This window comes from Acytostelium subglobosum (assembly GCF_000787575.1).
Source record: "Acytostelium subglobosum LB1 DNA, scaffold: scaffold8, whole genome shotgun sequence".
NCBI lineage: Eukaryota > Evosea > Eumycetozoa > Acytosteliales > Acytosteliaceae > Acytostelium > Acytostelium subglobosum.
This window is the reverse complement of record NW_012236525.1, coordinates 28212-49933: the sequence shown is the minus strand read 5'-3', so window position 1 is coordinate 49933 and position 21722 is coordinate 28212. Positions and strand designations below refer to the sequence as shown.

Here is a 21722-nt window from a genome sequence, read left to right as displayed (position 1 = left end):
CGAGCGAGGTTGTAGTTATTGATTATTGATTCCAGTTGGTGTCCTGGACATTTGAATGAGTTGGCTTGTTCTTCTTCTTGAACGTGAAGACACTGGTTGACTTCTTGTTCATCTTTCTCCACTCGGCATCAAATGATGATTGACCACCTGTTGCTCCACTGGTTGTTCCGGCAATGCTTGGTGAAGCCATTGCTGGTGAACTAGTAGTAGATGATGAAGGAGATGATGATGATGGACTTGATGACGATGTAGCTAGTGGCGAAGACATCTTGCCCGGGCTTGTTGTCAATGATGGAGAGGCTGGCTTGTATTGAGGCAGTGGGGAGGATGATGCTGTGCGGAAGCCCCATGAAGTCTTGCTACGCTGTGGACTCTCTCTCTTTGCACGCATCGTCTCAATGTTGTGTTGATGTACGACCTTGGTGTCTGACAGCTCCTTCTCCAGACGCATGATGTTCTGATCGCGTTCCTCCAATGCTGTCTCCATCAGCTTCATCTGTGTACGTAGACGATTGATCTTCTGTCGCTCCTCAGTCAACACCTTGTCCTTTGACTTCTTGTGCGTGGTCTTCTTCTTCTGTCCCTCAAAGTCGATGTGAGCATCCTCCTCGTCCCATTGTAGATGTAACAATAGATTATCTCGCTCATTTAATATCCTCCTTGTAGAGTTTAGCTCACTCTTGAAGTACTCCAACTCCTTCTCCAGGAATTGGTTTCTCTTTTCTACAGCACGATCTTGGTCATGACCCAAGTTCTGTTTGTACAATACTGGTGATTCCATTGTCATGTCTGCAAGTTTGTTATAATAATAAATAAATAATAAGTAAGTAAGTAATAAGTTAAGATTAAGTTAAGTTAGTATAATGATTGAATTATTGAATGATTGTATGATTGTATGATTGAATATATGAATGAGTGGAATGTTTGAGTGAATGATTGATTAAAGGAAGGTTATAAGATGTATATCTTAATAGTAGTACTTTAATTGCCCGGTATGATCAGTTGATCATTTGATCAGTTGGTTGGTCGTAGACTAGTCATCCATCGAGGTGTTGTTGTGAGGATGCCATCCAACACCAACACTAACACACATACAAGCACATTCACGCTGTTGTGATAGACAGATGTGTAAGCTGGAGCAATATAAACACACAAATGGACAGGGTAGGTAGGTAGGTAGGTAGTAGATGCTAACATGATACGAATCATTCAATACATTATGAATGATGATGAGTGGAGACGAACAATAGAGCGTTGTAATGGATAGTATTTATGTGGTGGTGGTGTGTGAGTGAGTGAATGATGTAGGTTGAGGGTGTTGGTGAGCGTGATGAGGATTGGACAAGGATATGGTAGGATAGGGTAGGGTGGAGGGAAACATACATCTATATGTGCTGGATTATATAATAATAATAATAATAATAATAAATATTTATGTACAGAGAGAGGATGGAAGTTGTAATAAACCAGGTTGGAATCTTATATATAAGATTGGAAGGTGATTGATGATGATGTTGTTGATCAACAAATATATGATGAGCTGTATTTGTTTGTTTAGTTGTTGATTGTTGATGGTTGATGGTTGTTGTGTGTTTGTTTGGTAGTGATAGTAATGTTGTTGGGCGTGGATGATCGAATTAGTTCCACCACCACCATGTCAACGTCTATTGGGGAGTCACCCTTCCAGTGTATATCTGTGTCTGGCACTACAAATGGTGGTAAGAGTGGTAAGTGAGGGTGATCAATCAATGTTAACACACAATCATTTGAAGAGGTATTAGTGTGTGTGTATGATGAGTGTAAGTGTGTGATTAAGTGATCGAAAGTGTGTGTGTATGTGTCATCAAAGTGGTAATAAGTGAATCAATGTTCAGCTAAGGAATTGTTTAAGGAATGAATCGGTATTATGTGTTTGGAAATGATTGATTAAGTATTGTGAAAAGTGTGGATGGGGACTGTCAACCATACCTGCCAATCAATCAATCAATCAATCAACTAGTCAATCAATCATCCTAGCCAGGTCAATCAAGTCACTAACACATAAAACTAAGAAGGGAGTATATGATGAGGCAACAGACATTGGTTGGTAAGGCCAAGTTCAATCCATCCAATACACACCTTCCCCAATCCTTTTCTGCCAATTCTTGCGTGTAGACACTCACTGGTGATCTCGATCATTCAGAGGTGTTTCCTGAGAATGTATGGGTATTGGTACCCAACACACCAAATTCGTTGACACTAACTTAGCCGACTGTGTTGCCATGGATCACTCACACCTACTTTAAAGTAATTTTATATGTACATACTGCAGCTGTTAAATCATAATGAATCAATAATATAAATCAATATCAATATCATTAGACGTTGAAGGATCATTACTGGAATTATGATCTTACCACTTGTTATTCGCCACTTGCCTCTCGCCACATCCTGTAGACAGTTGCCAGTCGCCTCTCACATAACTTCAAACAAACTCACATACACATCTTATATCAACACCTGGTCAATTGATCGCAATAGATGAGGAAGACTTAAGTAAAAGTAGAGGGCAACTTGTAGAGTCCTAACGTGTCAAAGAACCTTAAGAATATATATATTATATTATTACTTGAATGAAGGATAGAAGTAGAAATGTAGAAGTTGGTTGGATAACTTGCTCCGACACTACTTTGAGTGAGTTTGATAGATGTAAAACTACTATATACTTTACTAGATCTACAATACTGTACTTCTCTATACTTGTTCATTAATCATAATAGTGAACCAACCCGTGTGTCAATAGAGATCAGTCAATTGACCAAAGGGTATATTAAGTCGATTGATGAAATGACACGTAATAATAATATATATATATATATTGAATTAATGTAGAGAGATGGAGACGGAGTTGTATAGTGCGGAGTAGAGAGTTGAGTGTTCTATGGATGTCGCTATCAATGACCCTTTCACTAGCGCCTTCAATCTTAATTGGGTAGAGTCGTGGACCGGAGTGTCCAAGCAAGATATCCTCTCGAGATATTGTTGTTCAAATATCAATGACGAGTAGAAAGTACACAATTACCTTGACCTACATATTCGAGTCCATCCCTACACAACTAATTACTTTTAATTATTATCTATTAATTTAAACGATGTGGAGTCCGTGCACATGCTTTAAGTTGTTAATTGGAGAGTCAAAGTGTGTGGTCAAGTCAACGCTTTGAATTGGGTGACTCTACTTGCTAACCTATTTTCGAAACTTTAGATCGTGTTGATGGTTGGACCTCCCAGAGACCAGAGATGGCCCCGACAAGGTCCCCCCTTTACCTTTTAATTAATTAAAGTCGTCTTGATAAAACAAGTGTGGTTGGGCTTGGGGGTAGGTGGGGGAATTGTTGGGCGAGTGGTGGACATGGGGAAAGTGTAATCAACGAAAAGCTACGAAGCACAATGGGGGCACAGACGGAACTCCTGGAGTTCCCTACAGTGAAGTTTCCCGCGTCATCGGAAAGTGTCTCTGACCTTGTGGGGGTATGTGTAGTATGTGTGTGATTGCTTTCGGTCAATAAAAGTGTTCTTTGGGTTAAGTTGAGTCTTCTGAAGGCTTTGTTATCCTGCCGACTTGAGATGGATGGATATTTTAAATCTAAAACATATACTTGAGAATAGATCAGCATGGTCTTCGGGTGTTGATGAGATGCCGAAACCATACGATCGCCGTGTACTCCCAACACACCACACATCATTGTATGAGTATAAAGGGATCGACAAGACAATTCAAATCAACCACAAACTGTTGAGACGATATCACGAAGAATGATGCAATCACCTCCTGTCCAGGCTAAATTTCATTCTACTCTCTACTTGATTAGTTCAACGACCGACTACAACAGAGGTTTTATTCCATTGAATTATTTATATATATATTAACTTTCCGACTCTTCAAGATGTATCATAATTTTATTTCATAAATCAATCAATCAATCTTAATTAATTATATATGTAAGAATAATATTAATAATTTTCCAATTAATTAATCAATCAACCAAACTATCACTCATTCATTAAATCAATTAATATTATTATTGCGATTCCAAAGATCGACAATACAATGGATGGTCGCCAACAACAACCACAACAATCACAACAACATCCACAATCACAACAACACCAAGGCAAGGAAATAATTATTCCAAGCTCTACATCTCTGGAATCAACAAGTAAATTATTTGTTGGTGGTCTGTCCAAAACTACAACATCAGGTATGTATCCTTCAACAACAAATATTTAAAGTTTTTCAAACTATAGTTAATAATTCTAACCTTTCTTGGAAATTAATTTATATACAATAGATACACTCAAGAGTTACTTTGGTCAATTTGGTGAGGTGAGGGATGCCACTATCATTGAGAGCAATGAGAAGAGCCAACGTAGCCGTGGTTTTGGCTTTGTAACATTTGTATATAGAGAAACGGTTGACTTGTTGCTCCAACGTCCTTGTAATCATGTAATTGATGACAAGAATGTCGAAGTTAGACTTGCCATGCCAAAGTCAGAGTCTACTACCACAACACCATATGATCCATCTTCTTCATCAACATCGTCGTCCAAGAAGGTACAAGCTGGAGAAAAGTTATTCATTGGTAACTTGCCTAGAGACATCACCGAGGACATGTTGGTCCAGTACTTCCGCAACTATGGAGAGTTGGCAAATTGTAAGATTATAGTAGAGGAGTCAAAGAAGACCTTTGGCTTCGTATCATTCAAGGATTCAAGAAACAATCCTCGTGTCCTGAGCATGCCACATCACCTCATCAATGGAAAGAAGGTAACTTTAATTTATTAATTGATTGATTAATTGATTTAAACATGTCTAACATATTATTTCATTAGATCTATGTTAGATTGGCCAAGAACAAACAATCACCAAGTCCTCAGGATGTCTGTGAAGTAGACTTATCCCCCAACCATTCCCCAAGTTTCCATCCAGTCTCAATGATATCTGGTTCTCCTCCACAAGTATATGAACCTATGATGCCAGCTGGATACATGTATCAATACCATCCCCATGCCCATGCCCATCCACATGCCATACCCCATGCTCAACCCAACCATCAATTGGTTTACTCACATAACTCATATCCACCAACTATGTACCTGAGTTCTCCAACTGACCAATACTCTTACCAATACAATGGTGCAGAGGTGTACCCAAACTATATAATGATGGGTGCCTACCTTTACCCATCACCACCTCCCATCTCACCATTACTCCCTGCACATCGGTTATACACTGTTAACCATCCAGCACCTCCATCACCACCTACACCTTCATCCCCAACATTGAGGTCATCATCGTCTTCAAAGATTAAGGATTCTAATATTTAATAAATAAATAAATAAAATTGCCTCCACTTTATCATTTTCAATCATTTGAGCAAATGATCATCAAGCGATACAAATAAATGGACACACCCGAGAAGCGACTACGAGAATTGAAGCGACTGCGCGACCAAGGTGACTTTACACAAGAGGAGTATGAAGAGGGCAGAAAGGAGATACGCATATCAATCACAAACCCACAAGATTATGAACTTAGACAAGATATTAGTAAGTAACATCTCTGACTGTGTGATCAAGTGCGATTGCTACTGACCAGCCTGCATGTAGAGGAGCTGATAACTCATCTCTCTGTCTTTGTCAACAAGGTCGAAGAGCAAAAGGAAACTGTTCAAAGTCGGATGAAGAGAGAGCCTAGAATGAGGACAACAAGAACAATGAGTATAAAGGAAGAAGTGGAAGAGCAGGATGATGAGGCCACAGATACGAGCGATCTTGAGGTAGAGGTTGTGGCTCCACCTTGCCATCGATGTGACTGTTCAGGTTGGCTTGAACCTTACAAAGATCGAAAGACCTGCGGTAGAAAACGTTGTTTTCATTCAAGATCTCATCATTATCACGATCACAAACAGAATGGTATTAGTAATGGAAGTAGTGTAGAACAATCATCATCAAAGGAAGAACCAATTAATGGCGAGTCTAATCAATTGGCCAATGAGGTAGATACTATTTTTGTTGATGTGTCAGACGAGTATACTACTAAAATGTAATATATAAATATAAATATAGTATCTGTTTATTAGTAGTTAGATCTGTCTTTGGCACCCTGGTGGGCGACATCATGTCCTCCTTGTCAATCCCAGGATTGATTGATGACGGAATGTCACTTTTGAAAAATGAAAAAATTGACAAATTGACATGTTCTCTGGACAATTCTTCACTTTTTGCGCCTCTCCAACTCAACACTTCATTCAAACTCTCTCTTCATTGTTATTATTATTATTATCTCTATCTATCTACATATATATATATATAGTATAATATCATTTTTAGTTGATCAGTCAAACAAACAATCAACAGTCAGCTAAGACACAAACAAGCAAAGCAAAAATAGAGGACTACTACAATCTAACAAAGACACAGGAACCAACAACGAACATTCTACATCGTCTAGATAGTAGAATGATTGGTATATTGGTATGAACCTTATATTAGTGCTTACAATTGGCTCGACATCACTCACTCATTCAATCACGTCAATCACACTCAATAGAGCAAGGAAGAGATTGAGAGATGTCGATCGTTGATACCAAAGGAACAGACACTGCTGTCATGTCTCTCGATGCTGTTGCTCACCAACACAGACACGATGTCACATTCAAAGCGTACTATAAGGACTTACAATCCTAACCATGTGGCGTTTCTGTTGACTGATCTAGAGTTGTTTGTAATTGGGTTGGGTCCAATCGCACCGGGCTCATCCGTCAACATACACGCTAGATGCAAGCTGTGCGACGTGTGCACCGTGCAGACAGGTTATCTACACTCGTCGTCGTCGCTCAAGGACACCAGTCCAACGAGCGATGGCGTTCATATTAGCGATCGCAAGACATCCTCCAATCAGTACGCGATGAAGATCACACCCAAATCCAGGAGCACGATGACACTGATGTCGGCGTCACCAGTCGACACCCTGGAGCTACAGAAGGAACGCATACTCAAGATTGCCTCCACACTCAACACATTGGTGCGCGAGGCCATCATCAAGCACAAGGTCGAGGAGAAGCTGGACGTGGCTGAGAAGGTCACTATATCCAATGTATATTATAAATGCGGTGATTTACTTGTATGTCCTCTCTCGATCGATCAAAGAGGACACCACCTCCTTCTCCTCCTCCTGGCACCTCGCGACCCACTATGCCACCTCTTGACTGGTTAACTGACTGACTCCCGACCATCCAATCACTACTACATAGATTGAAGGCGACATCCATTTAAACCTTCAGAAGATATCTTTTGTACAGAAGCATGCCAGAGACTTGAATCTCAATCTGCTCAGACTCAGTCCGACTGAGAACTACAGCTTCTCAATCGACACCATCACAGTGTATGAGTGCAAGCAGTCCGAACTGAAGTTGGTCCATGATCACTCGTCTGTCATCATCTCAGCGCAAGGCAAGACACCAGAAGGCAATACCCATCATCTGTTTTGCTTTAAGAAGTCAGAGTATGTCACCAAGCGACGACGAAGATCATGCTCACATCCTAACGCGTTCATCTGTGTAGCGTCGCTCAAATCACAAGCGATATCATTAGGATTATCACTGAGAGTCAGGACATTGTTGATCAAGTTGTAATGGCTTCACTACACCATTCCAGTGGCAATCATGGTGAACCATCAAAGTCGTTCACCTATCACTCAGAGAGCAGCGACTCCTCTTCCTATCTACAGGAGCAGGACTTTGTGTTGGTGGACGACCCAGACATCTTAAAGGAGGAGGCTCCAATGGCAGAGGAGGAAGAGGACATCAGTCTCACATCGGAAAGCTATCGAACAGTGCTCGATGACAAGCCAACCCATCACCCTTACAAGAACAACTTTAAGGTCAAGTCTGACATTATGTCAGAGACCGAGATGCTCTGGGTACAGAGCCATCTACCTCTACGGCACAACGACGATCCATTGGAACTGGTATATAGTACGAACAAGAATGGCATCAGCATACGAACCTTTTTCTCAAGACTGGCGAATAGATCTCCTTGTATAATGGTGATCAGAGATGATAGAGGACATGTATGTTGGCAACAGCACTCTCTCCTCTTGACACATCACTTACATTCATTCACATACAGGTCTTTGGAGCATTCACATCAGATCCTTGGAACACAGAGAAGACTATCCACTATGGAAGTGGAGAGACCTTCCTATTCAAGATGAGGCCCGAGATGAAGAAGTACCCTTGGTCCAGAATCAATGACGACTTTATGTTGTCGACAAAGGAGGAATTCATCTCGTTGGGCAGTGGCGGCAAGGGTGTTGGACTATGGATCGACGACGACCTACTCTACGGCTCGACCAACCGATGCGATACCTTTAACAACGAGACACTGTCATACAACACAGACTTCAAGGTGATCGAGATGGAGGTCTGGTCACCAGAGACCACCAAGAAGCCCAAAGCTGGCACAATGATGAACGCCACCGAACTATTTGGCACAACATTTACTTACAAGCCGCCAACCAGGAGCTTCAATCCCTACGCCTGACAAGGATAATAAATATCACCATCGCCAACCCATCTGGCATTATCATTGTCGAGTCCGATAAAGGATTGATTGTATAAATAATAATACTTCTTGTTTATTCGTTATAACTGTAGTCTTTAGACATGCAGCTCTGGCTGCTCTTCCTCGTCGCTTGTTGAGGTCGATGTCGATGATGAGGAGGTGGAGGAGGAATCGGTATCCTCAACCTTGGTGTCCTCTGGCTTGACGTCCTCGGATTTGTTATCCTCAGGCTTGCTGATGTCCTCTGGCTTGATGTTGTCCTCTGGCTTGGAAGTAATCCTTGGACCTGGTTGATCAGTGTTGTTGTTGTTTCCATCGATTGGTGTCAATTGAACCTCTGGGATAACAATGACACCTCCGTTGCTCTTGCTCATTGCTGACTTGCCCTTCTTGCTGTGGGCCATGTCGTCCTCTGGCAGTGCAATGGCGTAGGCACCCTCCTTGGCCATCTTTCTGAGCACCTGTGAGTTCTGTGGACCAGTCTCGTCGACGAGCCATGACAGCAGACCGTCAGTGTTCTGGAGAAGGTTGTGTGGAGTATCAAACTCTGAGATGCGACCTGCATCCAAGACCATGATACGGTTGGAGTCCATGATTGTGTTGAGACGATGAGCAATTGTAAGAATGGTGCAGTCGGAGAACTTGGCACGCACAGTCTGTTGAATCAACGCATCGGTGTTGGAGTCGACACTGGCAGTGGCCTCGTCCAGCACCAAGATCTTTGGCTTTCTCAGCAGCGCACGACCAAGACAGATGAGCTGACGCTGGCCAACAGACCAGTTCTCTCCGTTCTCAGTGACCTTACACAGCAGACCGCCATCGAGGTTCTTGACGGTGGCGTGGAGCTGGATGTTCTCGAGCAAATCCCAGAGCTCCTCGTCGGTGCTCTCGTTAAATGGGTCGAGGTTGTCGCGCAGTGTGCCACTGAACAGGACTGGATCTTGTGGAATGATTGAGAGGTTGCGTCTCAAGTCCTTGAGACCGTAGCTGGAGATGTCCTTGCCGTCGATCAAGATTCTTCCCTCGGAAGCCTCGATCAAACGGAAGAGTGCAAGCACGATTGAACTCTTGCCAGCACCGGTTCTTCCAACAATACCAATCTTCTCCTTTGGCTTGATCTCGCAGCTGATTCCCTTGAGCACTGGGTCCAATCCCTCACGGTATCTCATCACCAGGTTGTCAAAGGTGATGGCGCCGTGCTGTGGCCAGTCGGCGGCTGGGCGGCTCTCCTTGATGATCTGTTGAGCCTCGACTGGGCCCTTGATGTAGTGGACGATTCTCTCGACACTGTTCATCTTGGTCTCAGTATCGGCGGCTTGCAGAGTGGCTCTGTTCAAGTTGGTGGTGATCGACAGGGCGTAGGACAGGGCAAGACCAACGCTTCCAATGTCGACGGTCTTCTTGTCGATAGTGATGAAGAGGGCGGTGAAGAAGATGATCAAGTTTCCGAGAAGATCGAGACGCAATCCGAGCCATTGTTGCATGGCTTGCAGGGTCAGGTAGGCCTGGTTGTTGGCGTCCAACAGCTTGTGGTTGTGAGCAATGTTTCTATCTTGAGTCTTGTAGGCACGGATGGTGGCAACACCGTTGAGGGTCTCAGAGAAGTGAGCAAAGATTGGCGAACGACTGATCGACTCGAGACGCTGCAGCTCACGAGAGGTGTGACGGTAGAAGCTCTGCAGGATATAGAAGAGCACGACGATGGGCGCCATGGGAACCAGCAGGAATGGAATGACAATAGCAATGATGATGATTGTGGCCAACACAAACAGGAAGAACACAATGTACTGTGAGAGAGCGGCGGCGATAAGGTTGTCGACACCATCCAGATCACGAGTGAATCTGTTGAGGATACGTCCGAGTGGAGTGGTATCGAAGAACCACATTGGTGCGCGGAGCAGTGATGTGAACAGCTGGTCGTGCAGGGCCTGACCAGCCTTGACAGTGTATGTGAAGTAGGCAAAGTTACGCAGACCAGACATGATGATGGAGAACAGACCAATGCCAATGTAGATGTAGAGGTACTGATCGTTGGTGAGCGATGGGGTCTTGCCGGTGAACTTGGCGTACTGGGTGTCGTTGGACCACTTGGACAACCACCAGTTGAGCACTGTGGATGAACCGATATCCAGAAGGAACAGGGTGAAGCACGCTGTGAAGAATGCACCACCTCCGGCGGTGAAGTACTTGATGTACATCCAGACAGAGACAGATCCCTCCTCACGCTCCTCCTGCTGCACGAGTGTGCCGTCGGTGTTCTTGAGCTCGACCTTCTCCTTGGGCTTGGTCTTCTCCTCGATGATGATCTCCTCCTCGACTCCGTCCTCGCCCGAGTCGCTGCTGCTGCTCATCTCCTCAATTCCATAGTCCTCGAGCTGCTTGGAGAATGTTTGCTTGGACTCCATGATCTGGTGATAGGTGCCACGCTCGGTGATGGTGCCGTCAGTGATGACCAACACCTCGTCGGCGAATGGCAGGTACTGCAGCTGGTTGGCTGCGAGAATGACGGTCTTCTCCTTGAGCATTCCGTTGATGCACTTGTGGAACAGATGCTTGCCGACGTGTGCGTCGACGGCAGACAATGGGTCGTCCAGAATGTAGATGTCGGCGTCGTTGTAGACGGCTCTGGCGATTGACACACGCTGCTTCTGACCTCCGGAAAGGTTGACTCCACGCTCTCCAATCTCCACGTTGTCACCCTGTGGGAACAACTCAATGTCGCGCTGGAGTGCGCACACTTCAATGACGCGGTTGTATCGCTCCTCGTCGTATGGCGAACCAAAGACGATGTTGTCCTTGAGTGATGCGTTGATGATCCAGGCTTGCTGGGCGACGTAGGCGATCTTGCCCTTGACGTGCTGGGAGCCTGCGGTCCTCTCCATCTCACCGAGGACGGCTTGGATGAGTGAGGACTTGCCACTGCCGACTGAGCCGACCACGACGGTCAAGCTCTTGCCAGTGACATTGAGGTTGATGTTGTTGAGCTTGAAGGACTCCTCCTTGTCGGAGCTCCAGGCGAAGCTGGCGCCCTCCAAATGAACGCCTGTTGGTCTGCTGTCGTCGTCGGCGGTCTGAACAGAGACCTCCATCTCGGGCTGCAGCAAGAAGTCGGTGACTCTCTGTGCGGCGACCTTGAGCTGCACCATAAGGGCAATGATGATGGGCAGGAAACCGAGTGGCATTCTCAGAATGTTGAGGTAGGCCAAAGCGGCAAAGATGTTGCCAGCGTCGAGGTTGTCCTGTGTCTTGAAGTAGGTGGTGAAGACCAGCACGGACACGATGGTTGGCAGTGAGGCCACGAAGAAGATGAGTACGGCACGCACGTGCGAGAAGGACATCAACATCTTGATTTCGTCGGCACGGCGGTCCATGACACGCTTGGCAAAGCTGTCCTCCCAGGCGTACAGCTTGATGATCTTGATGGCCTGCAGGATCTCGTTGGTGGTCTTGACACGGCCGTCGGTGTACTTGATGAGTGCGCGACGAATGCCAATCAGACGCTTTGCGGCAATACCATTGATTGGCACGGTGATGAGCATGAAGGCCAGACCGACGAATGTGGGCCAGCCAATCGAGATGTAGAGCAGCACGATACAGACGATGATCTGGAACGGCGCAAACACACCGTTGTTGACCAGCTGGAACACTTCAGTCATTCTCTGAGCATCGTTACTCATCAGATTGACAATCTCTCCCGGCGAAGTCTTTGAACGTGCAGAGTTACTAAGCTTCAATGACTTCTTGTAGACGTCACAGACGATAACTGATCTCATCTATGTGTTTGATTGATTGATTGATTGATTGATTGAATGGATGTTAGTGGAATGATTCCAAAAGATTGATTGATTGTGTTGATGGCCTGGCACACTTACATAGTCTCCAACTCTTGCGGATATCATGTTGGCTTGGTATAGACAGAAGGAACCGACCATTGCAGAACCAAACATGGCAACGGCGTAGTAGTAGCCCATGTTTGGGTCGACATCAGTTGCACCCATACGTGACCTGACCACAAAGGACACCATGCGCTTCAAGAGCTCTGGTCCAACAAACTGTGATGCAGCGTAGATTGCGTAGTATATCCAACTTATTGTAAAGTATGGTCCGAATGCACGAACGGCAGCTGATTGATATGATGGCCTATTATGTTTGATTGATTGATTGATTGATTGAATGAGTCAGTGAGTGGATGGGCTTGGCCAACGATGCCTTGGACACTTACTTTGGCTTGATCTTCTCCTTCTCCCACTGCTCAGTCATCCTCTTGGTGAGGTTGTCGGCAGTGTCGTATGAGGCGAGGTTCCAGATGTGACGATGCTCCAGGACGTTCCTGAAGCAGAACCAGACGAAGCTGTTGGCCCAGTCCCATGTGAGCTTTGTAAAGATATTGGCATTCTCCTCTGGACTCTTCTTTCCGCCGAATCCCTTTACACCAGCCCTATTGACTCTCCTCCTCTCACCCTTCTCATCCTTTGTTTCGTTCTTTAGTTTCTTTAACTTAGCCATTGTTAATGACTATGTATTGTATGTATTGTATGTTATAATATATATAATATAGTAAATGTTACTACAGCATTAAAAATCTACAGCTAGCTGCGCTAGATATTAAAGGTTAGCTGTTAGGTTAGTTGATTGTTTAGACTGCTCTCGAGTGCAGTTGATGTCGATATTAAATGATTGAATGATTGTAATGAAAGAATGATATTAATAGGAAGAGGCGGAGAATGTAATGTGATCGATCGATTGAATGATTGATTTGTTGAATGAATGAATGATGGGATGATGGGATGACGAAGCTTGCTCTGGCGACATTTCCTCAAACATGTTAACAAGCAAGCAAGGAAGAGAGATGAGGCACATGTTATGGCATCACATTGGGGGACGACCAATGGAAGCGTTCGAATGCCATGTCCAAGCACTAGTAGCTGCTGCTGCCACTACTAACAATGGAAGGGGCTCGGGCATCGCCATGTAAAGAGACAGAACAGGACAACACACAACAACCTCTCATATTTCACACCTTCCCTGCACCATACACCCACCATCATGATGATGCTTGTTCTACAGATCTTCCTTCAACTCTCACAAACACATAAACACACAAACACAACACGAGTTATTTTGATTCGCTACATTGTGTGGTTGTTGGCGACAAAGCAAGGATTGGTGGACATACTTTTGTTTGTTCTTTGCCCACAAGTAAAGGGCGGGCAAGTGATGGGTTTGGATTGAATTGGAATGGAATATACAAATAAAGTATAGTTGTGTGTGTATGTGTGTGTATGTGTATAAATATGTTTGGTCGATTGACTTAATGATTGACCGATATATATCGGTGTGTATTTATAGTAGAGGTTGGGAAAATGATGAGTATCGTAAGGTTGTAAACCTTATGATGAAGAGGTGATGATGGATGGAATGGATAGGGGCCTTTAGTGGCCCATGTTGGAGGTAATGCTTACGCTGCTGTTGTTGATTGGTAGTGGTCACAATGTGAGTGTGTGACTAAATGAATGATTGAAATGAATGAATAAGTAGTTTAATGTATGAATGAATGAATGAAATGGCAACAACGTAAGTATTTCGTTTCCCTTTGTAGATGGAGGTCCAAAACACACACCTTCTATCTATCTTATTGATGAAAGTAAGAAGAATAGAACATGTCTTGGACCTGCGGACATGGGGTCTGCCTTGCTTGGTCCACGTTGACCCCGCCATGTGTATAAATATCCGCGAGACATAATCGAATCGTTGTTTTGCATGATGCAAAAACAAAAAAACAATGTATTTTGGCGAGGGGTGACATCGTCCAATGATTACTTCGATGGTTCGGTGTGTCTTCCATTCATTCAGCAGTCTATGCGCAATGCAAAGAGTCGGATGGTGAAGCCTCTGGCACTATGACCCGTGGGGGTGACATCTTGCGACACTTTTAGACCACGGATGATCAGTTGTTCCACGGTCTCTCGCCCCCACCTATTTTTATATCAGGGTTCCTGGGGATAGCGCGCGCAATTAGACTTGGTTAATGACGGAGATGGGATGGACGACTTGCTATTTGACACCTACTTACTACACGATGACAACAACATATACGTGATTGATGCATCATCGTTCCACTTCTTTGTATTGATGTACCTTGGTTACTTGAATTTTCCTGGACCCATGCGCGAACCCTCATTTGACTCTGGGAACTTGTTTGATTGATTGAATGATTGATTGAATGATTGATTGATTGGTTATATGTTTATGTATGTACATTTGATCGGACTGGACTGACTGAACTGACTGGCTGACTGATTGATTGATTGATTGATGAAGGCCTCCAACTAACATATTATTGCTTGGCAAATCCTAACTCTATCTCTTCGGTAATGCTGTAGTCTCGTGGTCGCATGTCGTAGCCAACTTGGTTTGAAGCGACGACTACTCCATTGTGGATGAACTTTGATGTATAGTGAGTGTGACCAAAGATCCATAGGAGGACGGGTGGCCGCACAAGGTGGTCGAGGTCGGTGTGGAATGCCACATTGATTGGGCTGTTGAGGTACATTGGATCGCAGAGATGCTTGTTCTGCTCTGGTATGCTGAATAGTGGCGCGTGATGTGTGAGCAGCAGACAGTTCGAGGCGCCTGCCACCTCTTTCTTGATGAACGCCACTGCTCGCTCGTGCAGGATGTTTGTGTCCTTGACTGTGGCCAGTCGCTTGGCGCCAGGGGTGCGCTCGTCCTCCACGTAGATCATGTGGTAGTCGTTCAACTGTGCCTGCACGACATTGACCTGCTTCTCTGGCACGAATGACCAGAGTGTGGACCCGATGATCTTGTATTCGTCCAGCATGAACACTGTGTCGTCCATGAAGTGGACGTTGGGCAACTGTTTGCATCGCTCAGTGATCTCATGCTTGACTTGTGCCATTGTCTTTATATCGTGTCGTGGTGGATTGTAGAACTCGTGATTGCCAGCGATCAGGAATACGTGTTCATAACGTTGTGACACCTTCCACAGGAAGCTACAAAGTGCTGGTGTATGCATTGACCCTATATCACCGCACAATGCCAAGAAGTATCTATGATCTGGCTTTGGTGTAAAGTTATACAGTGCAGCCACATGAGGTCTATGTTCCGTATCGCTGGACATCTCCAAATGTATATCCGAAGCATACTTTAATATTCTTTTCTTATTCATTGTTTATTTATATGTTATGGTTATATGTTATTGATGCTGGAGTAAATGAATGAATGTGTATTGTGTCGTTGTAGGTAGGGTAGGGATACACATTGAACAAGCAAGGTGGATTGACTGAATGAATGCTGAGCTGGGTCGACGCTGAGAATAGCTAAGGGTACACCCCCTTCATTTCTTGGACCAAAATTCTGTGAACAATCACGTCTCTTTCTCAAGAATTGCGATGAACTTGGACATGAATAGGCGCCACGTGAGCTTGACAATGACCATCGTTGTTGCCATTGGCAACATGTAATAGATGTGGATGCCACTAAGATGATGATGTTGCAACAACAGACTTCTGCTTGGCGTCGAGTAATGCTCTCCAATGATCTGGACGAGTTCGTTTGATTAGTTCGAGTACTTTGCCATAGAGCTTGTTGGGTGGGATGAGTCCAAGTTCCTGACATAGTTGTTGTATTTGTTGTTGAGCAATCAATCGATCTGATTCATTATCATTCACCATCAACTCTATCTCGCATAGTTGATAATCTTTAAGTGCACTTGTCTCTGTTGTGTCAAAGTCAACTCTGAACTGCTGACCTTTGTAAACAATATTGAATGATTCTCTAAATGTAACGATCACGGCGAATGGTGTGATGGACTTGGCTTCCAGACGTGCGAGTAGCTCGTCGATGTACTCGTCAACGTCGACAACATTGTCGCTCGTGACTGGGTCGATGATACCATTGTGTTGCAAGTAGTTCATGATCTCTCGCTTGTCATCCATATCGTAATATGACGTGGTCGATGTTGATGTTGCCGAAGTCATTGATGCCAACTGTTTGGTGACGGGACATTTCAACTCCCATGTCTCGTCTCTCAATCGCAGCCAAATATCTCTGGTTGTCAGACTATATTGATCATCATCAAAGTATCTGTCTGTGAACGATTGGAATGATCCCTTATCCGTGGCCAACTCGAGTATCTTTGCTTTCGTCGACTCATCATAAGTGACCTTCATCTCCACTTCAATCATCTTATTGCTGCTGCTGTTACTGCCATCTCTACTCATTGTCAATCTCTATCTCTATGTTAGTTCATTCAAAATGAATAAGTTTGATCAACCATTCCCACTCACATCACTTTCCAGGTGACCTGGAAATCAATCAATTTAAATAATCATTATCCAATGTCCAAGAGTTGTAAGAATACATGTCATATATATATATGAGTGTTATTGAATGTGTATCGACCAACCGATTGATCACTTGTATACTGCCTTTTGATAGACAATGTTATCGATCACTTGATCAAAGTAGTCCTTGGGCTTGAGTACGGTGTCGGGATCGAATGAGCCTGCTGTGGCGTAGGACTTGGTGGCACTGTGTATCATCGATGTGATTAGGTCGTAGGTGATCTGCTCGACGTCCGAGCGACCGAGTATTGTGGTCAAGTACTTCATCTCCAGGACAAAGTGTTGCAGACCTCCGTATCCATACTGCACAGAGTCGCCCAGTGTCTGTAGCTTCTGCGACAGGATGACGACGACCTCGGCCAGGATCATCGATGTGATTGGCGTGACATTCTCCACGTTGACATTGTTCTGTATCTGCTGTGACAGGGTGTCCAGGTACTCGGACAGCTTGATGAACTTCTTGGGGAAGGGCTCAATGTCGTCCTCGATCGCGTAGACGCCCTCGTCCCACACCATGACCGAGTGAACGATCTCCTCGGCCTTGCGCACTGCGTACTCGAGACGGATGCGTTCAAACATGGAGCGGAGCGAGTCGTTCAGCGACTCGAGGTTGTTGATCGGGCGTCCGAGCACATCCTCCAGCTTGTTTGATATCCTCGACACAAGGTCATCGGTGATGAACACTGCATTACTTATTATCGCGTGTGCCTGGTTGTCGGACAGGTCATCCTGGATGGCTGTCAGCAAATGACTCATAAACTCCTTGAATATCTTGCTGATCGATCTTGATATCACTGGTATCATCTCAACAGTCGTGATCTGGCAAATGTCCATCGTGAACCTCTGAGTGATCGTGTTGAGGAATATCGTGCTCTTTGTCAACTTGAGTCTTATCTCATCATTGTTGTTGTTATTGTTGTAGTTGTTGTTGTTGTTGTTATTGTTATTATTGTTGTTGTTGTTGTTACGTGAGCTGAGGAATGGTGATTGATTCTTTGGTGATTGAACAGGGGATGCACCCAACTGAGGTGAGGTTGGAAGCTCGTACACCCATTGCGTGTCACCAATCCACTTGTCCTCCACCAATTGCTGTTGCAACGACTCTCTAAGTCTTGTTTCATAGTTTACAATAAGTTGTTCCAGATGAGGCTGTAACAATACATTCCAATAGGATATTAATGACAATCCATTCTGATCCATCTGTTATGTATGAATGAACGAATGATTGAGTTAGTGATTGTGTGGGTCGGGACAAGTATCCACTAGTACTGACCATCTCGCAATGTGACTCAACTATTCTAATGATCTGTGATATGGTCTGGTAGTTGTCAATGATGAACACTTGACGACTGAGGATATCACTTAGTAGTTGAAGTTGTGACATGACCCACTCGATGAGACCACTGGTCATGTGTGGCTCTTGGAAGGAGTTGCAGTAGTCCTGACAGGTGGTGTCGATCTGGCTGAAAGTGATACGTGTCAGCTCGCCAATATTACGCACCAGGTCGCCAGTCTTGACCTGCTTCTTTATCGACGCTTTGATGGCGATTGATCTTGACTCCAAGAATATCGACTTGGCCTTGTCCGTCTGATCAAGTCGCACCAACCACGCAATAGTCTCCTTGATTTGAAGTGGCTTCAGGATTGGTGATCGCAGTGTGTCCATCAATGACTCTGTCAGTGTCTTTATCCTCTGATCGATTTGTTCCTTTAAAGGATGTGTCTGCATCACAATCTCCACCTTTGGATTGTTCTCATACACCTCGTTCACTGTGAGAGTAGCTGGTTAGTCAGTCATCATGTGTCCTTGACCTCCGGATGGCCATGTCTCAACAACACATACTCTTCTCAATCGTGACGACAGCTTGTTCAAACTCGCGTTGCTGAACAGCCATCTCCAGGTCGTGTGGAACTGATGTGAGCCACTGGATGGGCTCAGTCGTCTTTGACAGCTTCTCAAACTCGTTCTTTGATTGCTTCTTGACCTTGTCTGAGTATACGTATCATGTAATTGATTGAATGAGTGAGTGAGTGAGTGATCGATTGATCGTGGAAGTCCATTCATTGTACACCTACAGTGATCCCAACTGATTGATAGGTTCTGGATTGATGTGATTGAGTTGCCATACTCTGTGATCAGATTCCTAAAGTCAAGCATATCAACCTCAGAGTCTTGATTATTGAATGTTAGTCATTTCATCACCATCAACTCCAAGATGAGTTACATACTCGCAATCTCCTTTGATGCATTGATGAATATAGTATGATTCTTATACACATCCTTCTTCAAGTGATCGATACATCCAAGCTTTCGTTCATTCAGGAATGATAGATGATTGATTGCCTGTTGCTCATTCTTGTGAGAGAACAACTCATTGGTGTCTGACATGGATGTTAGTCCTGGCGATCAATCAGTCATACTAGTACTGTACTTACAGTTATCGACAACAAAGTCATCGACATAAAATGTACTGTATTGTACTGTGTTCTCCTCAGCCTTGCCGCCAACGCCTTTGGCTTCAAGACCTTGGTTGAGGTCCCATCGATAGACTGTTCGCTTCTTGTCCGTGTGTAGACATGTTACCAAGCCTTCATTGATGTCGATAGAGAGCTTGATAGACAACTTCTGAGTGACCAACTGTGTAAGTGGACCCTCCCACTCTCTATACATGAACCTGACCAAGTAGATACCATTCGGCTTAATATCCACACATTCTATATTCTGATAAACAACAGCACTTGGTGCAGTTGATAACTTATTGTCAAAGGCCAAGTTATATAAGCCTCCCTTCTTCATCGTTTGATTGATTGATTGATTGTGATGTATATATGTATGTTATGTATTTGTTTGAACAAGATGGAAATGATCAAGCTGGCCTGGGATCTAGAACTTGAACCCACACTCTATCTGAGGAACTTCATTCTTTGAATCATTTGCGCTCAAAGACACAGATACAGATACAGATATACAGATACAAATACACAGACAGATATGATATATATAAGAAGAAGTAGTTATGCTATGATGGCTACTACTAATACTACAACACTGGCGACTGTGACAATGTTGATCATGATAATGTTGGCTGTATCATCTTCAACATCAAATGCATCACCAACAGCAGCAACAGGATTGAACAATGTCAATGTAGTAAACAGTGATTATAACCTCGAACACTTCTATCGCGGCACTCATACGAACAACTGGGCGGTGCTCGTCTGCACATCACGCTTCTGGTTCAACTACAGACACATTGCCAACGTGCTTGGCTTCTACAGGACTGTCAAGAAGCTTGGTATCCCCGACTCACAGAGTATGTTGGCGAACTAATGAATAGCCGATCGATAACACATACTCATACATACATACATTGTACCGACCTTTAGTCATCTTGATGTTGGCCGATGATATGGCTTGTAACCCTCGTAACTCATACGCTGGCGTTATGTTCAACAATGAGAATCATAAGATTAACTTGTACGGCGACAATATCGAGGTGGACTACCGCGGCTACGAGGTCAACGTCGAGAACTTTATCAGAGTACTGACGGGCAGACACGACCCAGAGGTGTCGCGATCCAAGCGTCTACTGACAGACGACAAGAGCAACATCCTGATCTTCCTGACGGGTCATGGTGGAGACGAGTTCCTCAAGTTCCAAGACAACGAGGAGATCTCCTCTCACGACCTCTCTGACGCCTTCAAGCAGATGTGGGAGAAGAAGCGCTACAATGAGATACTGTTCATGGTCGATACATGCCAGGCCAACACCCTGTACAAACGATTCAACTCGCCAAATATCCTGGCCATTGGTAGCAGCAGACTTGGTGAGAACTCTTACTCGGTATGATAATGATGAAGATGATGAAGTGACTACGATGAACATGTACTTACGCTCAACTACAGCATCACTCTGATCCCGAGCTTGGACTGTCAGTGATCGATCGATTCACATACAATACTTTGGAGTTCTTTGAGAATGTCGATCCACATAATGTGTCACTGTTACAGCTGTTCAACTCGTACGACTTCAAGAGTCTGTTGTCTCACTCTGAGTACAGGAAAGACCTGTTCTCAAGACCTCTCGATCAAGTACCAGTTACCGATTTCTTTGGATCAGTAATGCGAGCAGACATCACTCCATCTATTGAAGCGCCAAAGACTCCACTGGACAAATCACTCCATCAATCACCATCATCCGACACTGCTCAGCAGCGCATTGAGCAGGCAACATCTATCGAATTGCCATCTACAACTCAAGTATGTCTCTCCATACACTCGCTCTAACCGTCGTGAGTCCCAGACCACTAACATCTTTGCCCAACCAAGCAGGACAACGCACAGACATTCATGAACAGTCGCTTCTTGATTACGTCGGCAGTGTTTGCAGTACTATTCATCGCTCTGTCGTCCTTGTCAGGCACCAGCAAGCGCAACCATTCATCGTAGGCGTACGTTCAAATGGATGGTATCTCGCTATCATAGCATGTTGTAAATGTACATTATCATCCATCCATCAACCAATCACTCCTCACTTGTCTCTTCTCTTTCTCTTTCTCTTTCTTCGCATCACGAAAGCCGACATTTGCTTGTGACTTGTGTGGCCAGCTTGGGTGTACACCTATGTGCAGAGGTATGTCCTTGGATGTCTTGACAAGTCAATACATGGTCCAAAGATAGATCAGGGCTTTGTGATTGATGCCCAAAGTACTTTGGGCCTGATCAAAAAATTGATGATTTTGAAAAAG

General features: G+C 44.4%; 8 protein-coding genes across 8 annotated transcripts; 3 read left to right on the top strand and 5 right to left on the bottom strand.

The window, feature by feature from the left end:
- Positions 1–25: 25 nt before the first annotated feature.
- Positions 26–787, bottom strand: SAMD00019534_044060 (hypothetical protein; the record flags this gene model as incomplete). The annotated part of the gene is made up of 1 exon (XM_012899896.1): positions 26–787. A coding segment is annotated over one exon (762 nt), but the record flags the coding sequence as incomplete, so codon positions are not given.
- A 3303-nt stretch (positions 788–4090) lies between these two features.
- Positions 4091–4928, top strand: SAMD00019534_044050 (hypothetical protein; the record flags this gene model as incomplete). Its single annotated transcript, XM_012899895.1, has 3 exons — positions 4091–4241; positions 4332–4807; positions 4884–4928. 3 exons carry the CDS (start codon positions 4091–4093, stop codon positions 4926–4928), a joined length of 672 nt encoding a protein of 223 aa, XP_012755349.1.
- A 1573-nt stretch (positions 4929–6501) lies between these two features.
- On the top strand, positions 6502–8586 carry SAMD00019534_044040 (hypothetical protein; the record flags this gene model as incomplete). Its single annotated transcript, XM_012899894.1, has 5 exons — positions 6502–6516; positions 6593–7165; positions 7296–7546; positions 7636–8113; positions 8173–8586. 5 exons carry the CDS (start codon positions 6502–6504, stop codon positions 8584–8586), a joined length of 1731 nt encoding a protein of 576 aa, XP_012755348.1.
- A 116-nt stretch (positions 8587–8702) lies between these two features.
- SAMD00019534_044030 (hypothetical protein) lies at positions 8703–13113 on the bottom strand (the record flags this gene model as incomplete). The annotated part of the gene is made up of 3 exons (XM_012899893.1): positions 8703–12380; positions 12480–12747; positions 12830–13113. 3 exons carry the CDS (start codon positions 13111–13113, stop codon positions 8703–8705), a joined length of 4230 nt encoding a protein of 1409 aa, XP_012755347.1.
- A 1834-nt stretch (positions 13114–14947) lies between these two features.
- SAMD00019534_044020 (hypothetical protein) lies at positions 14948–15796 on the bottom strand (the record flags this gene model as incomplete). The annotated part of the gene is made up of 1 exon (XM_012899892.1): positions 14948–15796. A coding segment is annotated over one exon (849 nt), but the record flags the coding sequence as incomplete, so codon positions are not given.
- A 310-nt stretch (positions 15797–16106) lies between these two features.
- Positions 16107–16850, bottom strand: SAMD00019534_044010 (hypothetical protein; the record flags this gene model as incomplete). The annotated part of the gene is made up of 1 exon (XM_012899891.1): positions 16107–16850. One exon carries the CDS (start codon positions 16848–16850, stop codon positions 16107–16109), a length of 744 nt encoding a protein of 247 aa, XP_012755345.1.
- A 192-nt stretch (positions 16851–17042) lies between these two features.
- SAMD00019534_044000 (hypothetical protein) lies at positions 17043–19770 on the bottom strand (the record flags this gene model as incomplete). Its single annotated transcript, XM_012899890.1, has 6 exons — positions 17043–18173; positions 18247–18743; positions 18817–18963; positions 19050–19145; positions 19203–19355; positions 19410–19770. The coding sequence occupies 6 exons, from the start codon at positions 19768–19770 to the stop codon at positions 17043–17045; spliced, it is 2385 nt and encodes a 794-aa protein (XP_012755344.1).
- Positions 19771–19965: 195 nt separating this feature from the next.
- Positions 19966–21420, top strand: SAMD00019534_043990 (hypothetical protein; the record flags this gene model as incomplete). Its single annotated transcript, XM_012899889.1, has 4 exons — positions 19966–20287; positions 20361–20818; positions 20881–21234; positions 21304–21420. Coding segments are annotated over 4 exons (1251 nt in total), but the record flags the coding sequence as incomplete, so codon positions are not given.
- Positions 21421–21722: the final 302 nt, after the last annotated feature.